General features: G+C 41.4%; 1 protein-coding gene across 3 annotated transcripts in view; it reads left to right on the forward strand.

Annotated features, from left to right (window-relative positions):
- Nucleotides 1-6,489: 6,489 nt before the first annotated feature.
- LOC121293918 (matrix-remodeling-associated protein 7-like) overlaps nt 6,490-17,900 on the forward strand; it is a 130,360-nt gene continuing 118,949 nt past the window's right edge. The window contains exon 1 of one of the 3 annotated variants that reach the window (XM_041217389.1): nt 6,490-7,027. In XM_041217389.1, coding sequence (XP_041073323.1) covers nt 6,617-7,027 — 411 coding nt within the window. In that variant the 5' untranslated portion in view covers nt 6,490-6,616. The remainder of the gene's footprint in view (nt 7,028-17,900) is intronic. The other 2 variants (XM_041217388.1, XM_041217390.1) reach the window with 2 other exon arrangements.

Below are 17,900 nucleotides of genomic sequence, written 5' to 3' on the forward strand. Positions count from 1 at the left end.
ATACCTCTGCTATTTCTCATGCCTCCACGTGCAAGTCCCCTTTTTGTAACCCCAATTGGCCCTACTCTTTCTTTTATCACCCTGTTATTATTCATGTGCTTATAGAAGACCTTGGGATTCCCTTTTATATTAGATGCCAGTCTCTTTTCATGCTCTCTCTTTGTTTTTCTTACTAGTTTTTTCATTTCCTCTTTGGTCCTCCTTTATTCAGTCTGATTCTCCATGGTATTTTCTGCCTGACATCTTGTACTTGCACTTCTTCCTTTACATCTTCACCTCTATCTCTGTCATCATCCAGGGCGCTCTGGATTTAGTTATCCTATCTTTCCCCTCAATGAAATATACCTTGACATTGCCTGCAATACTGTTTCTATGAAAAAAAAACCCTTGTCCCTTTCCGATCCCCTTTTTTTCTAATAATTTATATATTTTTAAAATATATTTTTATTTTTGCACCTATTTCTATTATTTTAAAATTTATTTCCATCCATTATTTTATCTCCACCTTTTAGCCGATTTCGATCCCTTCCCCCTACCCCACCCCCATTAGGGCCATCTGTCACTTACTTGTCCTGCTTTCTACCCTTAATGTCACCATTAGCACATCCTTTAGCTAATATCATCACCGTCAATACCCCTTTGTCCTTTTGTCTATGACATCTTTGGCAATCTCTTCTTTGCCTCCACCTATCACTGGCCCTCTATCCAGCTCTACTTGTCCCACCCCCCTCAAACAGCTTACATTTCACCTCATTTCTATTTTTCTTTAGTTCTGATGAAGAGTCATATGGACTCGAAACATTAACTGTCTTCCTCTCTGCAGATGCTGTCAGAACTGCTGAGTTTTTCCAGCTTTTTTTTTTGTTTCAGATTTCCAGCATCCGCAGTATTTTGCTTTTATCCTGCTGTTTCTTTGAAGGCCCGTTGTTCAGCCACCATCTTTTCTGCCAACATTTGATTCCAGTTCACTCGACTCAGATGCATTCTCATCCAAAGTTGGCTTTCCCCCATTTAATTATCCCTGCTCTGGATTGTTCCTTGTCCTTTTCCATGGCCAACTAAACCAATGGTCACTGTTCCCTAATTGCTGTCCTACTGATACTTGATCCACTTGGGCTAACTCATTCCCCAGAAGCAGGTCAACAATCCTTGCCCTCTCGTTGGATCGGAAACATACTGCTGCAGAAAATAATCTTGAACACATTCCAGGAACTCTGGCCCCACTTGTCCCTTTGCACAATCCCAGTCTATATTTGGATAATTGAAATCGCCCATTATAATTACTCTATAATTCTTGCACCTCTCTGTAATTTCTTTGCAACTTTATTTCTCTACATCCCTTCCACTAGTTGGTGGTCTATATACTGATCAATGTTGTTGCACCTTTTCCATTCCTTGCCTCTAGCCAGAGATTCTGCCCTTGACCCCTCTGGAACATCTTCTCTCTCCGGTACTGTAATGCCATATTTAATCAATACTGCCACTAGCCCCTTCTCCCCCACCCCACCCCATGACCCTCCTTTTCTTCCTTTCCTGTGAACACCACTGAAGCCTCCATCTCAATTGAAAGGCTGTTTCTGTAGCGTCTTCTGGTGATTGTGTTGTAGTCGGGGGGGGGAGGGTGCAGTTCTCATTGGTTAAAGTTCAGTGTTCCTGCATGTTTTCCTTTAATTCTGAAATAGATTATATGTCTTTCTTGTTGAGGGGAAAGATATGATGCAGGGCATGTAATTGCTTTACGAGCTTGGTGTCTGAGTCATCATCATGTAATTTGTCATCCCTTGCAATTGTCTGACACTAAACCAGACTGCTCACAGCCTTAGTGTCATATTTGATCACGAGATGAGCTTCTGACCACGTAAATACACTATCACTGAGACGGCCAATTTTTACCTCTGTAACAACTTTTACCTCTAGCTCATGTGTTGCTGAAACCTTCATCCATGCTTTTGTTCCCTGACTATTATTTGACTATTCCAACATACTCCTGGCTAGACTCTTACATTCTACCTTCCTTACACCTGAGGTCATCAGAAACTCTGTTGTCCGTGTCCTAGCTCGCACCAAGTCCCATTCACCCATCAACCCCAGTGTTCACTGAAATATATAGGAACAGAATTAAGTCAAAGGTTCGATTCCCACACTAGGGCTTGATGGCCAGGGAAATGTGTTCATAACATGGCCAAACAGGTTCATTATCAACCTGTATATCCTTCCAATATGCCTATGGCAGGCGGTAAGAGCGGGAGAGCTTCCTGCTCAGCCAGAACCATGTGATGGATACAGTGCAACAGCCTCCCTATTTTAAAACACTCCACATGCAAGCTATTGCCATGGGTTCCATGGCCCGTGTCCATCTCATTTTGAGGGACTGCTAGAGAGAATGCCTTTGGTTAAAAAAAGTATCATTTTTAGATATAAAATTAACAGTTGATCTAGCATCAATTGCCTTTTGTGGACGAGAGTTCCAAATTTCAACAACCCTTTGTGTGTAGAAGTATTTCTTAATTTCACTCCTGAAGAGACTGGCTCTAATTTTTACACTACATCCTAGTCACAGTCTCCCCAAACAGCAGAGATATTTTCTCTATATCTAACCTATTATTATCCCTTATTATCTTCCAACCTTGGATCAAATGACCTCTTACCCTGTACCCTATACAATCCTAGTTTGTGTAATCCCCCCTCATATAACCTTTTTTGAGTCCAGATGTCATTCTGGTAAATCCAGATGAGTGCAAGACAAAAAGCTTCAACAAAAAATCTCCTTTTTTCAGCAATACTGAAGTTCTGTACGATTAAATGACTACTTCTTTAATACAAACCAATGATAACAGGTTTAAAATCAAATATTTAAAAGAGGTAATTAGTGGCCCCCTTTTAAAGGGAGACCACTAATAAACTGTAACAAAAAGGACATCTTTAAAGGGAACTTAACAATCAAATTATAATGACATTCCTAGGGGTGGTAATACACATTTACCCCTAAGTGTGGTATAACCAGGGCTGTGTATAACCAAAGTAAGACATCTATCCCCTTGTATTCTTATCCTTGGGTAGATGCTAGTGTTGTAGTTGTACTGGAACAGCTTTGCTAGGGTCCTGTTTCTTACTTACACAAGTGTTCAGCTCGACCAACTTGTGTGTTATTAGGGCCCAAAGCCTTTTCCGTATCCAGTGCACTCAGCGTTTCTTGATATCATATGGAATAAATTGAATTGGCTGAACAATTGGGATCTATGGTGCTGGGAACCTCAGAAGGAGGCCGAGATGGATCATCCACTCGGTAGTTCTGGCTGAAGATGGGTGCAAATGTTTCAGCTGTCTTTGGCGCTGATGAAGTGGGGGCTGCCATGATTAAAGATGAGGATGTTTGTGGAGCCACCTCCTCCCACTAGTTATCGAATTATCCACCACCATTCACAACTGGATAAGCCAGAACAGCAAAACTTTGTTCTGATCTGTTGGTTATGGAATCACTTAGCTTTGTCTATATCACATTGCTTCCACTGTTTAACATTTATGTAGTTGTGTTTTATCTTCAGGAGGTTGGCACCTCCTTTTTAGGAATATCTGGTTCTGTGCCTGGCATGCTCTCCCCTCTCCTGGCTTGATGAAAATGGTAGAATGAAGAATTTACCAGATCATGTGACTACAGATTATGTGAAATACAATTCTGCTGCTACTGATGGCCCACAGCATTTCATGGATGCCCAGTATTGAGCTGCTCCATCTATGATGAATCTATCCCACTTAGCTTGATGTAGTACCACATAACACAATGAGAGTATTTTCAGTGTGAAAATGGGTCTTTGTCAGCACAAGGACTATGCACTCCTATCGATACTGTCCTGGAGAGATGCATCTGCAGCAGGTAGATTGGTGAGGACGAGGTCAAGTAAGTTTTTCCGTTGTGTTGGTTGTCTCATAGCACACTGCAGGCTTTATTTGGCAGCTATGTCCTTCAGGACTCAGCTCGATCAGTGGTGGTTCTACTGACCCACTCTTGGTGATGAACTTTGAAGTTCCCTGCCCAGAGGACATTCAGTACTTCTACTAACTGGTGTTCAACATGGAGGAGTACTAATTCATCAGCTAACGGAGGGCGGTAGGTGGTAATCAGCAGCAGGGTTCCTTGCCCATGTTTGACCAAATACATGAGACTTCATGGGGTCTGAGGTCAATATTAAGTACTGCCATGGCTACTCCTCCTCAACTGTGTTTCCTGGCAACCATTGTTAGACTGGCTACTCTATAATTCCTTGGTTTTCCCTCTGCTACTTTTCTTAAATGATAGAATGACAAGCACAGTGTTTCAATCTAAAGAAACTGTTCTTGAATTGAGAGAAATTCAGAAGATTGCTTCGAAAGATTACGTTGGTTCCAGTCAAGTGATGTCGCAACTTTAAAAATCTCATTCTTGTTTTCAAATCCTCCATGATCTTGCCCCTTCCTATCTCTGTAATCTTTGCCAACCCTACAACGTTCTAAGATATTCTTGCTTCTCTAGTTCTGGTCTCTTGAATAAACCCAATTTTAATCTGCACCATTGATGGCTGTGCTCTCAGCTGCCAAAGTTCTAAACCTTATAACTCCCTCCCCCTTTCCTCACAAACATCTCCATCTCACTTTCTTTCCTTCTTTAAGATGCTTCTTAAAATCTATCTACATAACCAAGCTTTTGGTCATCTGCCCTAATACCTCCTTATGTGGCTTGGCTCCTGCAAAGTGTCTTGGGATATTTTACAACATTAAAGGTGCTACATAAATACAAGCTGTTATTGTTGATTCCTTTGTTCTCTTTCTGTTTGCTGGCAATAAGTGACCCAGTGAAGCAGCAGTCTTTTAGAGGTCATGCAGCTCCTCTAAATTAACTTAATTTATATGCTTTATAAAAGATTTATACTTTTTCTAACAACTCATAGCTATACTGACTATTTAAAGAGGTATCAACACAGTATGCTTACAATTATTGCAGACTTTACTGTTGCCCTTAGAATAACAAAAATGACGTTCAACATAAAAATGCCTATTTTAATTTGGTCCTATATGCCAGTTCACTACCATGGAGTCTGTGCTTTATCCTATTGTTGCTGCCATAAATGTTGAGGACCTTTGCTGACAGTGGCAGTGCCATTCCTTTAGTGGAGCTTGTCTGCATGTTTCTTTGCAGCAGATGGCACTGCTATGTGCTGAACTGTTGCCAACTTGCTGTGCTTGAGATTGTAGATATGATTGCTAGGACAAGGGCAGGTGTAGACATCTGGCTCTCCTGCCATCTGTTCTTCATCTTTGTTCTTCATCCCCTTGTTTGGTCCCTCATCACAAGATTTTATTGAAAGCAACCCATAACTTTCAAAGTATTTAGCAGGTACAAAATAACTGTCTACCTTTAAGAGATAACATGGTGGAAAATATGAAACAAATGCAGGGAAAGTTGGAAACATACAGCATGTCAGGAAATACATATGAAGAAAGCAGTTAACATTTCTTCATAACCGAACAGTATTAAATGAATGAGTATATTAATAGAAGAGCAAAGGAAGAGAAAATAAAAACATTAGTGGAATCATAGTTGGATGATGTAAGAGATTAATTCCATCAAGTAGGTGAAAGAAGCATCAGATAAATTTTTAAAAACCATTAAATAAATAAGTGTACTGTCTGGCTTGCTTGATATGATTTCCACTTTAATCGAACCGACTGCCAAAAGCTGTATTCAATCACTCCGTGAGAGTCTCACGACTAACTAGAAACAAGTAACAAACCCTGTTAATTGAGCTTAATTGTTAATTGTTTTCCCATCTCTTCCTACTCCATTAAGGAGTTTTTCTTTTACTCTTTCATGGGATGTGGACAGCATCTGTTGCTTAATTGTTCTTGAGAAAGTGAACCACCTTCCTGAACCACTGCAGCCCATCTAGTATTTGTAGCAATTGGTACAACTGAGTGGCTTGCTAGGCCATTTTGGAGGGCAATTAAGAGTTAACCACATTGCTGTGGATCTGGAGTCATATGTAAGCCAGACCAAGTAAGGATGGCAGTGTTTCTTCCCTAAAGGACACTAGTGAACCAGATGGGTTTTTATGACAATCAATCACGGTACCATAACTGAGACTTGCTTCAGATTTATTAATTGATTGAATTTAAATTCCACCAGCTGCCATGGTAGGATTTGAACCCATATTTGAGAGTATTAGTCCATGGGCCTCTGGATTACTAGACCAGTAATATACCACTGCACCCCAGACCAAGCAGGTTACTCGCTACAATGGAAAATATGTTTTGGAATATAAAATATGGAAACATTTTAAAATTAAAAAGACCTTAATTGACGGAGCATCAGACAGAGACAAGCTTTTGGCGTTAGAGCAATCAATTCAATGAGAGGGTCTGGGTGGCCAATTATGTTGGCCGTTTTTTGAGGTAGCGGAGCCTTTAAATACCAGAGTGGAGGGCGGGATGAAGGAAATGACGATCTGTTTAAAATCCGATTCATCTTTACATGCCATCTGTGATTTAGAACAGCGGCGTTATCCGTCGGCAGAGCTACTTAAACGCAGTGGCAGACGAAATTCGCTCACTTTAGCGCTCTCACATTTGAAGGGGGAGAAAAATGGACGTGGCAGTGGATGTTTATGTGGCTGTTCCGCTCCTCTTTACCGTGCTGGCCGTTATCATTGCTTCTCTATATTTGAGATTCAGACCTTCCGATGCAAGTGTTAAAGACCAGGCGACGAGTTCGAAAGTTGACGAGAGCAAAGCCGAAGAGGAGCCAAGGAGGAACGCCGAGGAAGCGAAGACGCCCGACGATGTGAGCGAAGAGCAGCCAGAGAAGAGCGCCGACGAGTCGGAGAAAACTAAAGGCAAGATGCCGGTGGAGGAGATCGGAGCTGGAGAGGGGAATCTCCAAAACCAAGAGACGACTAAAAACTCCGAGAAGGAACCCGTGCCCACCGAGGAGAAGAGCCCCCAAACTAACGAATCAAAGCAAGAGCCCAGTCACCCCGAGGAGAAGCTTAAAAAGGTAAAAAGTGGGGCAAATCTGGAAGGGAATTCACTTTTCTTTTGTTGTTGTTGTGGTGGTGAATGGTCTTTGGGCTGCAGTTTTTTTTTTCTTTCTGTGTTGCGCACAGAATATTACTTTTCGCGTGTGTGCATCATTCTGCAGTTAGTAATCCAGGTGACGTGGAACAGAGATACAGCTGTGGCCAAGCTCTGTGGAGAAGAGTTAATTTTAATATCCAGCTGTTTGTGTTGAGGAGAGTCGGAAGGCGTTTCCCCCCCCGCTCGGGGTAAGGGAGGGAGGAGGATGAGGAGGGGGGTGGTGGTGTTGGGAGAGCTGGGCTGCGCCACTGCTGCATTGGAGACACGTCTGGTACCAGAGCCAATACTCGATCAATAGCCCTTCACTGCCGCACTAACACAGCTTGACACTCCTTATCGTCCAGATTCAGACTTAATTGTTTTCCTTCGAGGACGGCCGTTACTCAACCTGCCAGCATTGTCTCGATCGTTGATCACCTATCGATAGTGTTAATCGGTACCACTTGAATACATAGATTAATTTGTGCTGGGCATTTTAACTACACGCGATGACTTTTTTTGCGGGGGTGGGTAAACTCCATATTTTAAGCTTGAATTCTGGATGCAGATTCCCAAGTTTGCCACACTGCACTGAGACAATGGTTATGAGTTCACAGTCTGCCGCTCCCAATGCCAGTCCTGGCCAGGCAGCAGGTGGAACTGGACCAAGTGCGCCACATGTGACTCCGGCCGCAATCTTTCGGAACTGAGGGTCAGTTCACTTACCGTGTTCAGTACAGCTTGAAGCGTCGGTCCAGATTGTGGTTTCTGACTTTCTTCTTACCTGATCTAACGAGTAAATTCCCCATAACACAGGCATGTAAATTCTCCATAACACAGATAACATCACGTTGGGTAAAACTGTGCTGTGATATAACCCTTTTCAAAGGTGTTCAAGGACCTTCTTAATCCTTAACAATTGGAAAGCAAGCTTTTTACATCCAGATTTGTAGAGAGATCTGGACAAGAAGATTCCAGATACAGCAGCTGCTGGTCAGATAAGCCTGAAGTCTTGGGGCAGTATTCACATGAGTGAAAACCTTATCAAGAGAACACCCCTGTTTTGGGATATAAACATTTTGAATCCAAATTCACATCTTTAAACAAGTGTTGTGAAAAACAATGGCATCCCATTCAATGTATTCTTTGTTGTCTGCCATATAATTTCCTAGTTCTGTTTAATTTTAATCAACTGGGTTGGGAATGGAGATTATACTACTGATAGGTGGAGGAAATAATTTGTCAGATTTTTATTTAAATCTTATGACCTTCTATCTTTTACTACCATAAGATGTAGGAGCAGAAGAAGGCCATTCAGCCCATCGAGTCTGCTCTGCCATTCAGTGAGATCATGGCTGATCTGATAATCCTCACTCCACTTTCCTGCCTTTTTCCCCATAACCCTTGATTCCCAGATAGATTAAAAATCTGTCTCAGCCTTGAATATACTTAATGGCCCAGCCTCTACAGCCCTTTGGAGTAAAGAATTCCACAAATTCACTACCCCCTGAGAAGAAATTCCTCCATCTGTTTAAGTGGGTGCCACCCTACTCTGAGATTATGCCCTCTGGTCTGAGAATTTCCCACAAGGGGAAACAACCTCTCAGCATCTACCCTGTCAAGCCCCCTAAGAATTTTATGTTTTAATAAGGTCTCCTCTCATTCTTAACTCTAATGAGAACAGGCCCAACCAACTCGACCTCTCCTCATAAGAAAATCCCTCCATCCCCAGGATCAACCTAGTGAACCTTCTCTGGACTGTCTCCAATGCCAGTATATCTTTCCTTAGAGTAGGGGAACCAAAGCTGTTCAGTGTTCTAGGTGTGATCTAACTAGTGCCTTGTATAGTTTTAGCAAGTCTTCCCTATTTTTATACTCCATTCCCTTTGAAATAAAGGCCAACATTCCATTTGCCTTTCCTATTACCTGCTGAACTTGTATGCTAGCTTTTTGGGATTCATGCATGAGGACCTCCAAATCCCTCTGTGCTGCAGCTTTCTGCAGCCTTTCTCCATTTCCACTTCTCTACTTTTCCTGCAGTGCATAACTTGCACTTCCCCACATTATATTCCATCTGCCATGTTTTTACCCACTCACTTAACCTGTCTATATCCCTCTGTAGACTGTCATCCTCACCATTTGCCTTCCCACCTACTTTTGTGTCTTCTGCAAACTTGGCGATGTACATTAATTTCCCTCATCCAAGTCATTAATATATATGGTAAATAATTGTGGCCTCATTATTGATCCCTGCAGCACTCCACTAGTTACAAGTTGCCATCCTGAAAATGCTCCCCTGTATCCCAACTTTTAAGGAAGGGGGGAAGAAATTGGAGGATAAGAAACTTTTTTTTGTTGGAGTGGGCTCTTTTGATAATGTGGTCTGCTCATTTTTTCAGATGCCTAAAGTTTACAAATTGAAGTGTGCTTCTCATCTTTGGACAGAATACAGTAGCAAAAAAAATGTATGAAAGATGATGGCTCAGGATCAACCCCTGCACAAATTTTTGATATCTGGTATCGAGCAATAATTAGTGAAATTTTGCTTCAGCCATTGGCATGCTGCCTGTGCCTCTGAGCTTGTTCTTTCTGGAGTGATCATGTACATTTGGTTCTGCTCCTACATTAGATAGACATAATGTACTCAACATTCTGAAACAAATGCTCCCAAGATGACTCTCTTCACTTATTTAGTGAATAGTTAACTTGAACAGACAAGATGGTCCCCTGTCTGATTCTGATTTGTGCTGAACGACCTGCCCGGGGAATAGCTTTTACAGCTGATCTGAATGCTGCTGTGTTAAACAAGAAAAACTTGGCTCGGGTTTCTGATCACTATCCATTGATCCCAGCTCAATTTGCATGTGAATTTTTGATGGGTTTAAGTATGATTTCCACCCCCACCCTTTGTGAAAGGTACTGGAGGACTCCTGACTCCTATGGGAAAAGGAGTCAATGCCATGAGTAAAATGGGGAAGAAAGTGAAGAAACTTCCTTTTTAGTAATTAAAATATTTCATATACAGTATTGGAGAAGACGGTGCATTCTTTCATGCTTCCACTTCTTGAGGGAAGTTGGTGATTATGTCCAAACCTACAGAATTAGAATGACTCAACAGTTGCAAATGTGCTCTTAGTGAGAATCCAGATGTTCAAAGCTGCAGAAATACTTACAAACGTGCCATGCTTCTACAAAGAGTTGCAGGTGTGCTGTTGGTTGAGTTCTGCACATTGCATTTTTCGGTTTGTTTCAAGTGAATTTTATCAATAACATTTAACTGAATTCAAACTGTGGAACATGAAAAATTGCTTAGTTTTGCCTCTTGGGCACTTAAACTTACAGAGCTTAATACTTTTATGTGAAGTAAATTATATGCCAAAGTAATTGGAAATACTAATTGTTCAGTACAAAACTCCATGTAAGTTAGTTGGATCTCTCTTGAACGCCTGAACTATAATCCTTTGTTTGAAGCATTTATAAATCCTGCCTAGTCAGCACAATTTCTACACGTTACCTGTGGCAGAAAGAAAGTCATTGGCCAATTTATCCAAATTTGTGTAAGAAGACCAACACTAGTGACTCTAAATGAGGGTTAGTTGAAAAAACAATTCAAGATTTTGCCATGTACAAATCATTTAACTATCCCAAGAAATTGGAATTGAGTAAAGATGTACTGCAGCACATTTGCCACATCTTGCTCACATTGATTACAGTAGGAATGGTTGCTAGAAATTTTACAACACCAGAATGAAGCAAGAGTTTTAAGAAAAATCAATTGCCGGCAATTCTGCCCCTTAAGTGTTTCACTGTACTTGATTCCATTCTGATACTGACCATATAGCTCAAATTCAATTATTAGGGCCCTTATTCTTAGAACCTCAGTTCTTGCTATCATTCTAGTGATATATCCCTAGAGGCCCAGAATTGCAACTTAACAATATCATGCAAAATTTGTGTATAATCAGCTGTTTCATATGATTTACCCCTTACAAATTTTTGACTTGCAAAAGGAAACCTATTTATATAGTGCCTTCATGACCTCAGCATGTCCCAAATGCTTTACAACCAAAGAAGTAATTTTGAGCTGTAGTCACCTTTTATTGTAATACATAAAATCATCCAATGCTATTCAATTATTTACTTTTTTAAAACCAAGTTTTTGGCCCAAGGGCAAATTGTGCTTTGTGTGAGGCCTTGCAAGCTGAGCACCTGCTGGGAATTCTGTACAACCTATGATTTTTCACTCACTAAGATTTTGTAAAAAAAAAAGTAATGAGTTTAAACAGTGGAAATATACTTGGTACTGTAATCTAAAATGAACATGGTCATACTAAAACTTTATACTAACTGTATTAATGTGCACCACACACCACTTATGTGATTTGTTGTGGTTTCCTTCCCAAAATGAGACTTTGATTTGTAGAGTGCCTTTCATGACTTAAATGCAAGTTTTTATTTTTAAACAGCTTGTCATGGCCACCAGATGAGTCAGTGCTTTACAGCCACTGAAATGCAGTGATTATTGCAATATAGTGTAGGAAATGTGGCAGCCAGTTTACACACAACAATGTGATGATCACCAGTTAGTTTTAGTTTGCTGAAGGATATTGGCCAAGACACCAGAGCAGATGCCCCTGTTGAAGAGTGGTGGTAACCCTTAACCAATGTCAAGTGGAGTTGAGGAAAGTACTTTTTTAACCAGAATAGCAGTACCATAGTTAACACCAAGGTCTTTGAGAACAGGAAGTTTTTTGAAACATTTTGTCCTAAATGGTTTATTTTGGGTCATCTTGGCAGGAAACAATTTTTTCGTGAGTGTTTTCTGTACTAGGCCCATTACAAACAACTTGCTGATCTGCAAAGCCTTACTCATGTGGAGTAGGATTCATTTGTTTTGTTTTCAAAACTCCAGTAATCTATATTGCTCCGGGGAAAAGAAAAACTGCTTGAAATATTTTAATGGAATTTGGAGTTAGTCTCCCCTCTCTAAATCTATCCTCCAGCATTTTCCCAATGCTGATTGCTCTACACGAGTGATAGGCAGCTAGCATTGCCTGCTCTGGTTGGACGTATTCCTGGAGCTTTCATCATACAGGTCATTTTAAATTGTCACATGTTTGTTTCCCTGGGTTGTTTGTAGCAGAGTCCTGAAGATGAATTGTTTAATTTCTGGAGACTGCAGGGCAGGTTTGGCAACCCTATAGGCAGATAGGAATCCCAAAATTCAATGAAACTGGAGGGTGTTCTCCTATATTTCTCACCCCCCACCCCCCCCCCCAAAATCTGTAGAACAAATCTAGTAATTCAAAAGGCTTGATGGCAAATTCAGTTGGAAAGGTCTTAACAGCTGATGCCTTAATGTACATCATTACTAGCTTTAACTTTGCAATCAAATAGCACCATCCAGCCCATTGTAAGAAACAATTGGTCTTCACACAAGTGACATTTAGATGACAATTAGATTTTTTTCTGGCTTGGATGTTAGTTATAAATCTTCTTGTAAAATCTCATTTATGGATGGGAGTTTTGGCAGGAGTTTTTTTTAGGGCAGATGTTTTTAGTGCCATGCCCTCTTTTCAAGGGTACAGCGTCAACCATTGAAACATAACTGGAAATAAGCCCTGACTAATAATCTCCAGGCTATGTAAGAATTTATCCATTAACCTTCCTAATCCTTTTTGCATTGCCAAATAGTATTCTTATCGTAAAGGTCAGAAATTTGTTCTCTGCTTAAAAACTGGTGTAGTTGATACTTTTGCATATGAATAAGGGGCAGGCCACTTAAGACTGAGATGAAGAGAAATTTCTTCATACTGGATGGTGAATCTTTGGAGTTCACTACCATAGAAGGATATGGAAGGTCACTCATTGACTGTTGGAAAGTGGTAGATTTCTGGATAATATTGACACCAAGGGATATGGGGGGGAAAATGGCACAGAGGAAGTTGATCAGCCATGACCTCTTTGAAGGGCAGTGCAGGCTCAACAGATCCAGTGGCCTCCTACTCCTATTTTCACATTCCTATCTATGGCCTAACATCAATATTTTCTCTTATTGAGGTTGACCTTATTTGTACTATTAATTCCAGTGCAATGTTGGACTGGCATGAGGTGCCATTATTTAAAAGCTGCAAACAAAAACTTGTATTTGTATAGTGGTTTTCATAACTACTGGCTATTTCAGTGCTTTGCAGAAAATAAGTACTTGTCATCGTTGTACTGTTGGAAATATGGCAACCAATTTGCAAGCTCCTGAAACAGCAGTGTGATGACCAGTCAGTCTATTTTGATGGAGATATTGTCTAAGGGATAAATATTGACCAGGACACCAGGTATAACTTCCCTGCTCTTCAAAATAGTCCCATGGGATATTTTGCATCCACTTGAGAGTAGGCAGGAACTCATTTAGTGTTTCATTCCAAAGGTGGCACCTTCAATGCTGAAGCACTCACTGGATACTGCACTCGAGTGTCAGCCCTGGATTTTTGTGCTCTTGTATATGCTGCAAGTTCTAGACAGGCAGATATTTGCATAACTTCTCAAAATATATGCCACTGAATTGCAATCCTGTCACTAAAACCAAGGCCTTTTGAAGGTTTTTTCCCTATTAACTTTCATTTTTTAAAACAAAATTGTTGAGTTTGATTCTGGTCACAATGTGGTCAGTCACCACGCTCCTTGTCATTGCTGATCAATCTCAAAGTTGAAGGGAACTCTAATGTGCAAATTTAAAAAAAAAAATAGCAACCTTGATCTTGAATTCAGTAAAAGGGTGTTATTTTTGGAATGGGGGAAAAAATGAGTTTGTCACATGAAGACTGTGACCATACCATGTATTTATAAAATGTAGGAGAGGATTTACTCAGCCTGTGCCCCCTGCATTTCCCTATCAGCTTTGGTAATTTGGGGGGTGTGGCATGGTGTGAATATACAAAAGGCAGTTTGATGTTAAAATGCTGCCTTTTAAGCACCTGAGTCATATTTGCGATACAGTCCAATTGAAAATTACTGATTGCGTTTACACAAGTCTCTGGCTGTAAGTTGTACATTTTAAAGATCCTGGCAGTCTTGACCCAAATTCCAACTCTGAATGTGCTCTCTGTATGAAGTGGTCTTCTCAGTGCAGAAACAAAGCTAATGGGAGGGGGCAAAAAAGTTCAAGGTGCTGAAAATATGCTGTGCTAACTGGAGTTTGGGCACAAGTACAGTACAGAAGGAATTTCATTTTCTAGCTGCCCAGATTATTTTCAGTAACTAAAGTTGTCAACTGTTGCATTGAACTCTTGCCTCTACCAACACTACAGTTAGTCATGGATGAATATTGGTGGGAATGTTTTTGGGGGTGGGGGCAAGGGATGTAATGTATAGGTGTCAGAAACTGACTTTTTGTGATGCTGCATCTGATCCTATTGGGCAGTTTTGAGAGCTCTTGTATGCTTGCATTGAAGACAGATTCCCCCTCCCCAAAACCACCACTTCAGGATTAGTTACTATGATATAGTTTGCAAGTGGGGTGAAGAAGCTTGGGAAGCTTCTCCTCTTAATTTTTGCCCTCCAGTTACACTACCATTACATGTCCTTTTGAGGCAAAGATTACCATGTTTGTCATCTGGAGTGTTTAGTAGGGTTTTGGTGCCTATGTGAATGACTGCTAAGGCTGATCTGTGCCCTGAAAGTTCTGCTGTAAGTAGGACAAGATGCTGCAGCTGAGTGAATTTTGCTGGCCCTGGGTTTCCTTTGCTTGTGTTTTCTTTGTCCCTGATATGCATTTGCTTTCAAAGCAGGCTGTGTCATTTATTTGGTTGCACCAGGTGCAATGACCCTGGGTGAACTTCTCCAGGATCAAGTTGATATTGCAGCTCTTGAATGAAGCCTTCAGTATCCTTGCAGGACTTTCTTTGACCACCATGAAGGCGCATTCCAGACTTGAACTCTCCAGAAAAGATTTGCTTTGATAAGCAAGTGTCACATTCTGCCTATGTGACCGGCTGACCTCAGTTTGACTCTCCCATATGATGTGAATGCTTGGACATACCAGGTCAGATGATCACCTTGCTGTCTGGTATTTTGTCCTGCTATCTGATCCTCAGAAGCTTCCAAAGGCAACTCAAGTAAAGTGGTTGAGCTTCTTGGTATTATGCTGTTTCAGTCCATGGGTCATGTGTAGAGTAGAATAGCCAGGACTATTGCTCTATAGACTGTTTGTTTGTTTGGTAGGCAGACTTACTCCCCTTTATTCTCAGACTGGTGATTTGAAGCCTGAAAGGCTACACTTGCATTAGCAATTCTTACATGTGTTTCATTGTTGATAGAGCTCAAATTCACTTACCACAGCAGCATGTTTATCTGCTGCTGGCAGGTTCTGGTGATGGACTGAAATCTTGTGGTCAAGATGGGGCTTTACTTGCAGCAGGCTGGTACATTACTTCAGTTTTTTGTAAGACCAAAGTTGTTCCATGCAATGGAACAAGTCCATGCTATGTTGCAGGTCCAGCTCTGAGCCAGCAACTGATGCATAGTCATTGGCAAACAGGAAATCATGAATTATGTCCTTAGAAACCTTGGTCTTTACCTGGAGCTGTCTCAGGTTGAGCAGCTTTCCATCTATAAGATATTTGATTTTGATGCCATGGTCACCATCCATGGAGCATCAAGGAGCATGGTGGAGAAAAACTGTTCAAACTGGTTGGCACTAACACTCCATCTAACCCAATTAGTGAGTGGGAATGGGTCAGAAGACTCCCCATCATCCAGGACACATCATGTGATCATGGAACTGACAAACCATTGTGGTAAATTTTTTTGGGGGGCAGCAGAATTTCTGCATTATGTTCCAAAAGCCTTTGGCAGACTGTCAGAGGTCTTGACCAGGTCAACAAGAGTCCCTGTTCTGTTCCTGGCATTTTGTTGCAATTTAGAGAGGTGGAAAACTGATAATTTAAGAGCTCATACTCAGTGCACTCCAAGTGGAGACCATTGCTGTTACAACTGCCAACCTTGTTTTTTTCTCAATCCCTTCCCATGCTTGGTAATCTGCATCAACTTTTGTTTGCGTCACTGATTTGATGGACTGACCAGCATAATGCTAAGAAGCTCAACCACTTTTATTTGAGTTGCCTTTGGAAGCTTCTTGAGGATCAGATAGGACAAAATACCAGACACCAAGGTGATCATCTGAGCTGGTATGTCCAAGCATTCACATCATATGGGAGAGTCACACTGAGGTCAGCTGGTCACATAGGCAGAATGTGACACTTACCTGACTTTGGCACAGTAGCAATCAGAGTGGAGGTCTAAGCAGAATTTATCCTTTCCTTCAGGGTTGGTCATGGTAGGGGCATACAGTTGCTTGTTTGCTGTCCTGTCTAGGAGTTGAAGCACAACCAGACAATCATTAACACCCTTGAAGAAAAATCCACTTACTGACAAGTTTAGAGGGCAAAGCCTACACCAGTTTTCCACAGCCACTCCAAAAGCATGCATAACCTGCACAATTTTTTCCTTCAGCTGATCCTCTGCTAGACTTGTCTTGCTGAGGGTGATGAGCTAGATGTTGTACCAAGCCAGCTGTCCACTGACGAGCAGTTCTTCCAGCTCAGTCAACTATGGCATTGTCCGAGGGGTGCACATGTGCCAATGTCACCTTTTTACTTTGAAATTGGTTTATGACCCCATTGAGATCCCTGCTAGTTGTAGCTGGCCAGGGAAAGAAACAATGTTTAGGGCACCATTTCTAGCCTCTCCTTCAATCTAGGGAGGTTAAGCAATATGGTCCTGAAAAGGGCAGCTCAGTTGTGCCAGGGTTGCCAAGTTCTTCAAACAGACCTATAGCCTGAGCCACCTGTGTACTGGTTCACTGGTACTGCTCCCAGTGACCTCTCCTGCTATGTTGCTTGCCCATTGCCACAGGACTTGAGACAGATGATGGATGACAGCTGAATTGGATTATAGTGAGGGAAAGTTGCACATCATTAGCCTTGCTCTCCATCCTGACATATCTTGGTCCAGTAGTAAGAGGAGTCTCTAGGCAGCTGGAGATGGGTGCAGCAGGTGACCAGGGTATCTCTCTTGTCAAGCTGTGTTTCACAATGGTCTACTGGCCTGTGATTGGTCTTATCCACCCAGTCTGCAGGAATCGGACTTCTGGGATGGACAAACTCCCAAGTTGCTGAGGGTAGGAGATGATGGATGTCCATGCCTAGCTTGACCTGGCCATTGAAGTGGTTTACTGGGTGTGGCCACTGTTGCGTACTAACAACTACTTGGAGCAACAGGTGAGAGCTGGATGAAGGTGAGGACCAATACAGGATAAGCCACTTGAGTGCGGTGAATGCCTGTGAGGTGCTACCCCTCTCTCCAGCCTTGGTTTCTGTGACTGTACATGCATTGCAGCTATTGATTTATCTTTTTACTATGATAAAACAATTAGACGATGGGTACCAATTACCATCAATGTTTCCAAAAATCTTTCCTTCTTTTCCGAAGAAAAGATGGACTATCTTAATGGGACAATTTGTCGACTGGTGAGCTTCATGTCCCAATTTAGACTCTGGCTTTGGATCGGGTGCTAACAAATATCAAAATAGAGCTTAAACATCCAAAAAAATGTGAGATGCCATTAAATGTTGAGAAGAAATGTAAGCAGACTGTCTTTTTAGTATTTGCAGATATTCATATCTGTTAACTTGCAAGAAGCTTGTGTACTAATAGTTAAAACTATGGATAAATCTTCCAAGGAATGGCAGTCACTGTTAGATCATCAATTTCCTCCTATTTTACTTGTGCCAGAGCTCCCCATTTATCGTCCAAGCATC

Source organism: Carcharodon carcharias, chromosome 22, assembly GCF_017639515.1.
Source record: "Carcharodon carcharias isolate sCarCar2 chromosome 22, sCarCar2.pri, whole genome shotgun sequence".
NCBI classification, from domain to species: domain Eukaryota; kingdom Metazoa; phylum Chordata; class Chondrichthyes; order Lamniformes; family Lamnidae; genus Carcharodon; species Carcharodon carcharias.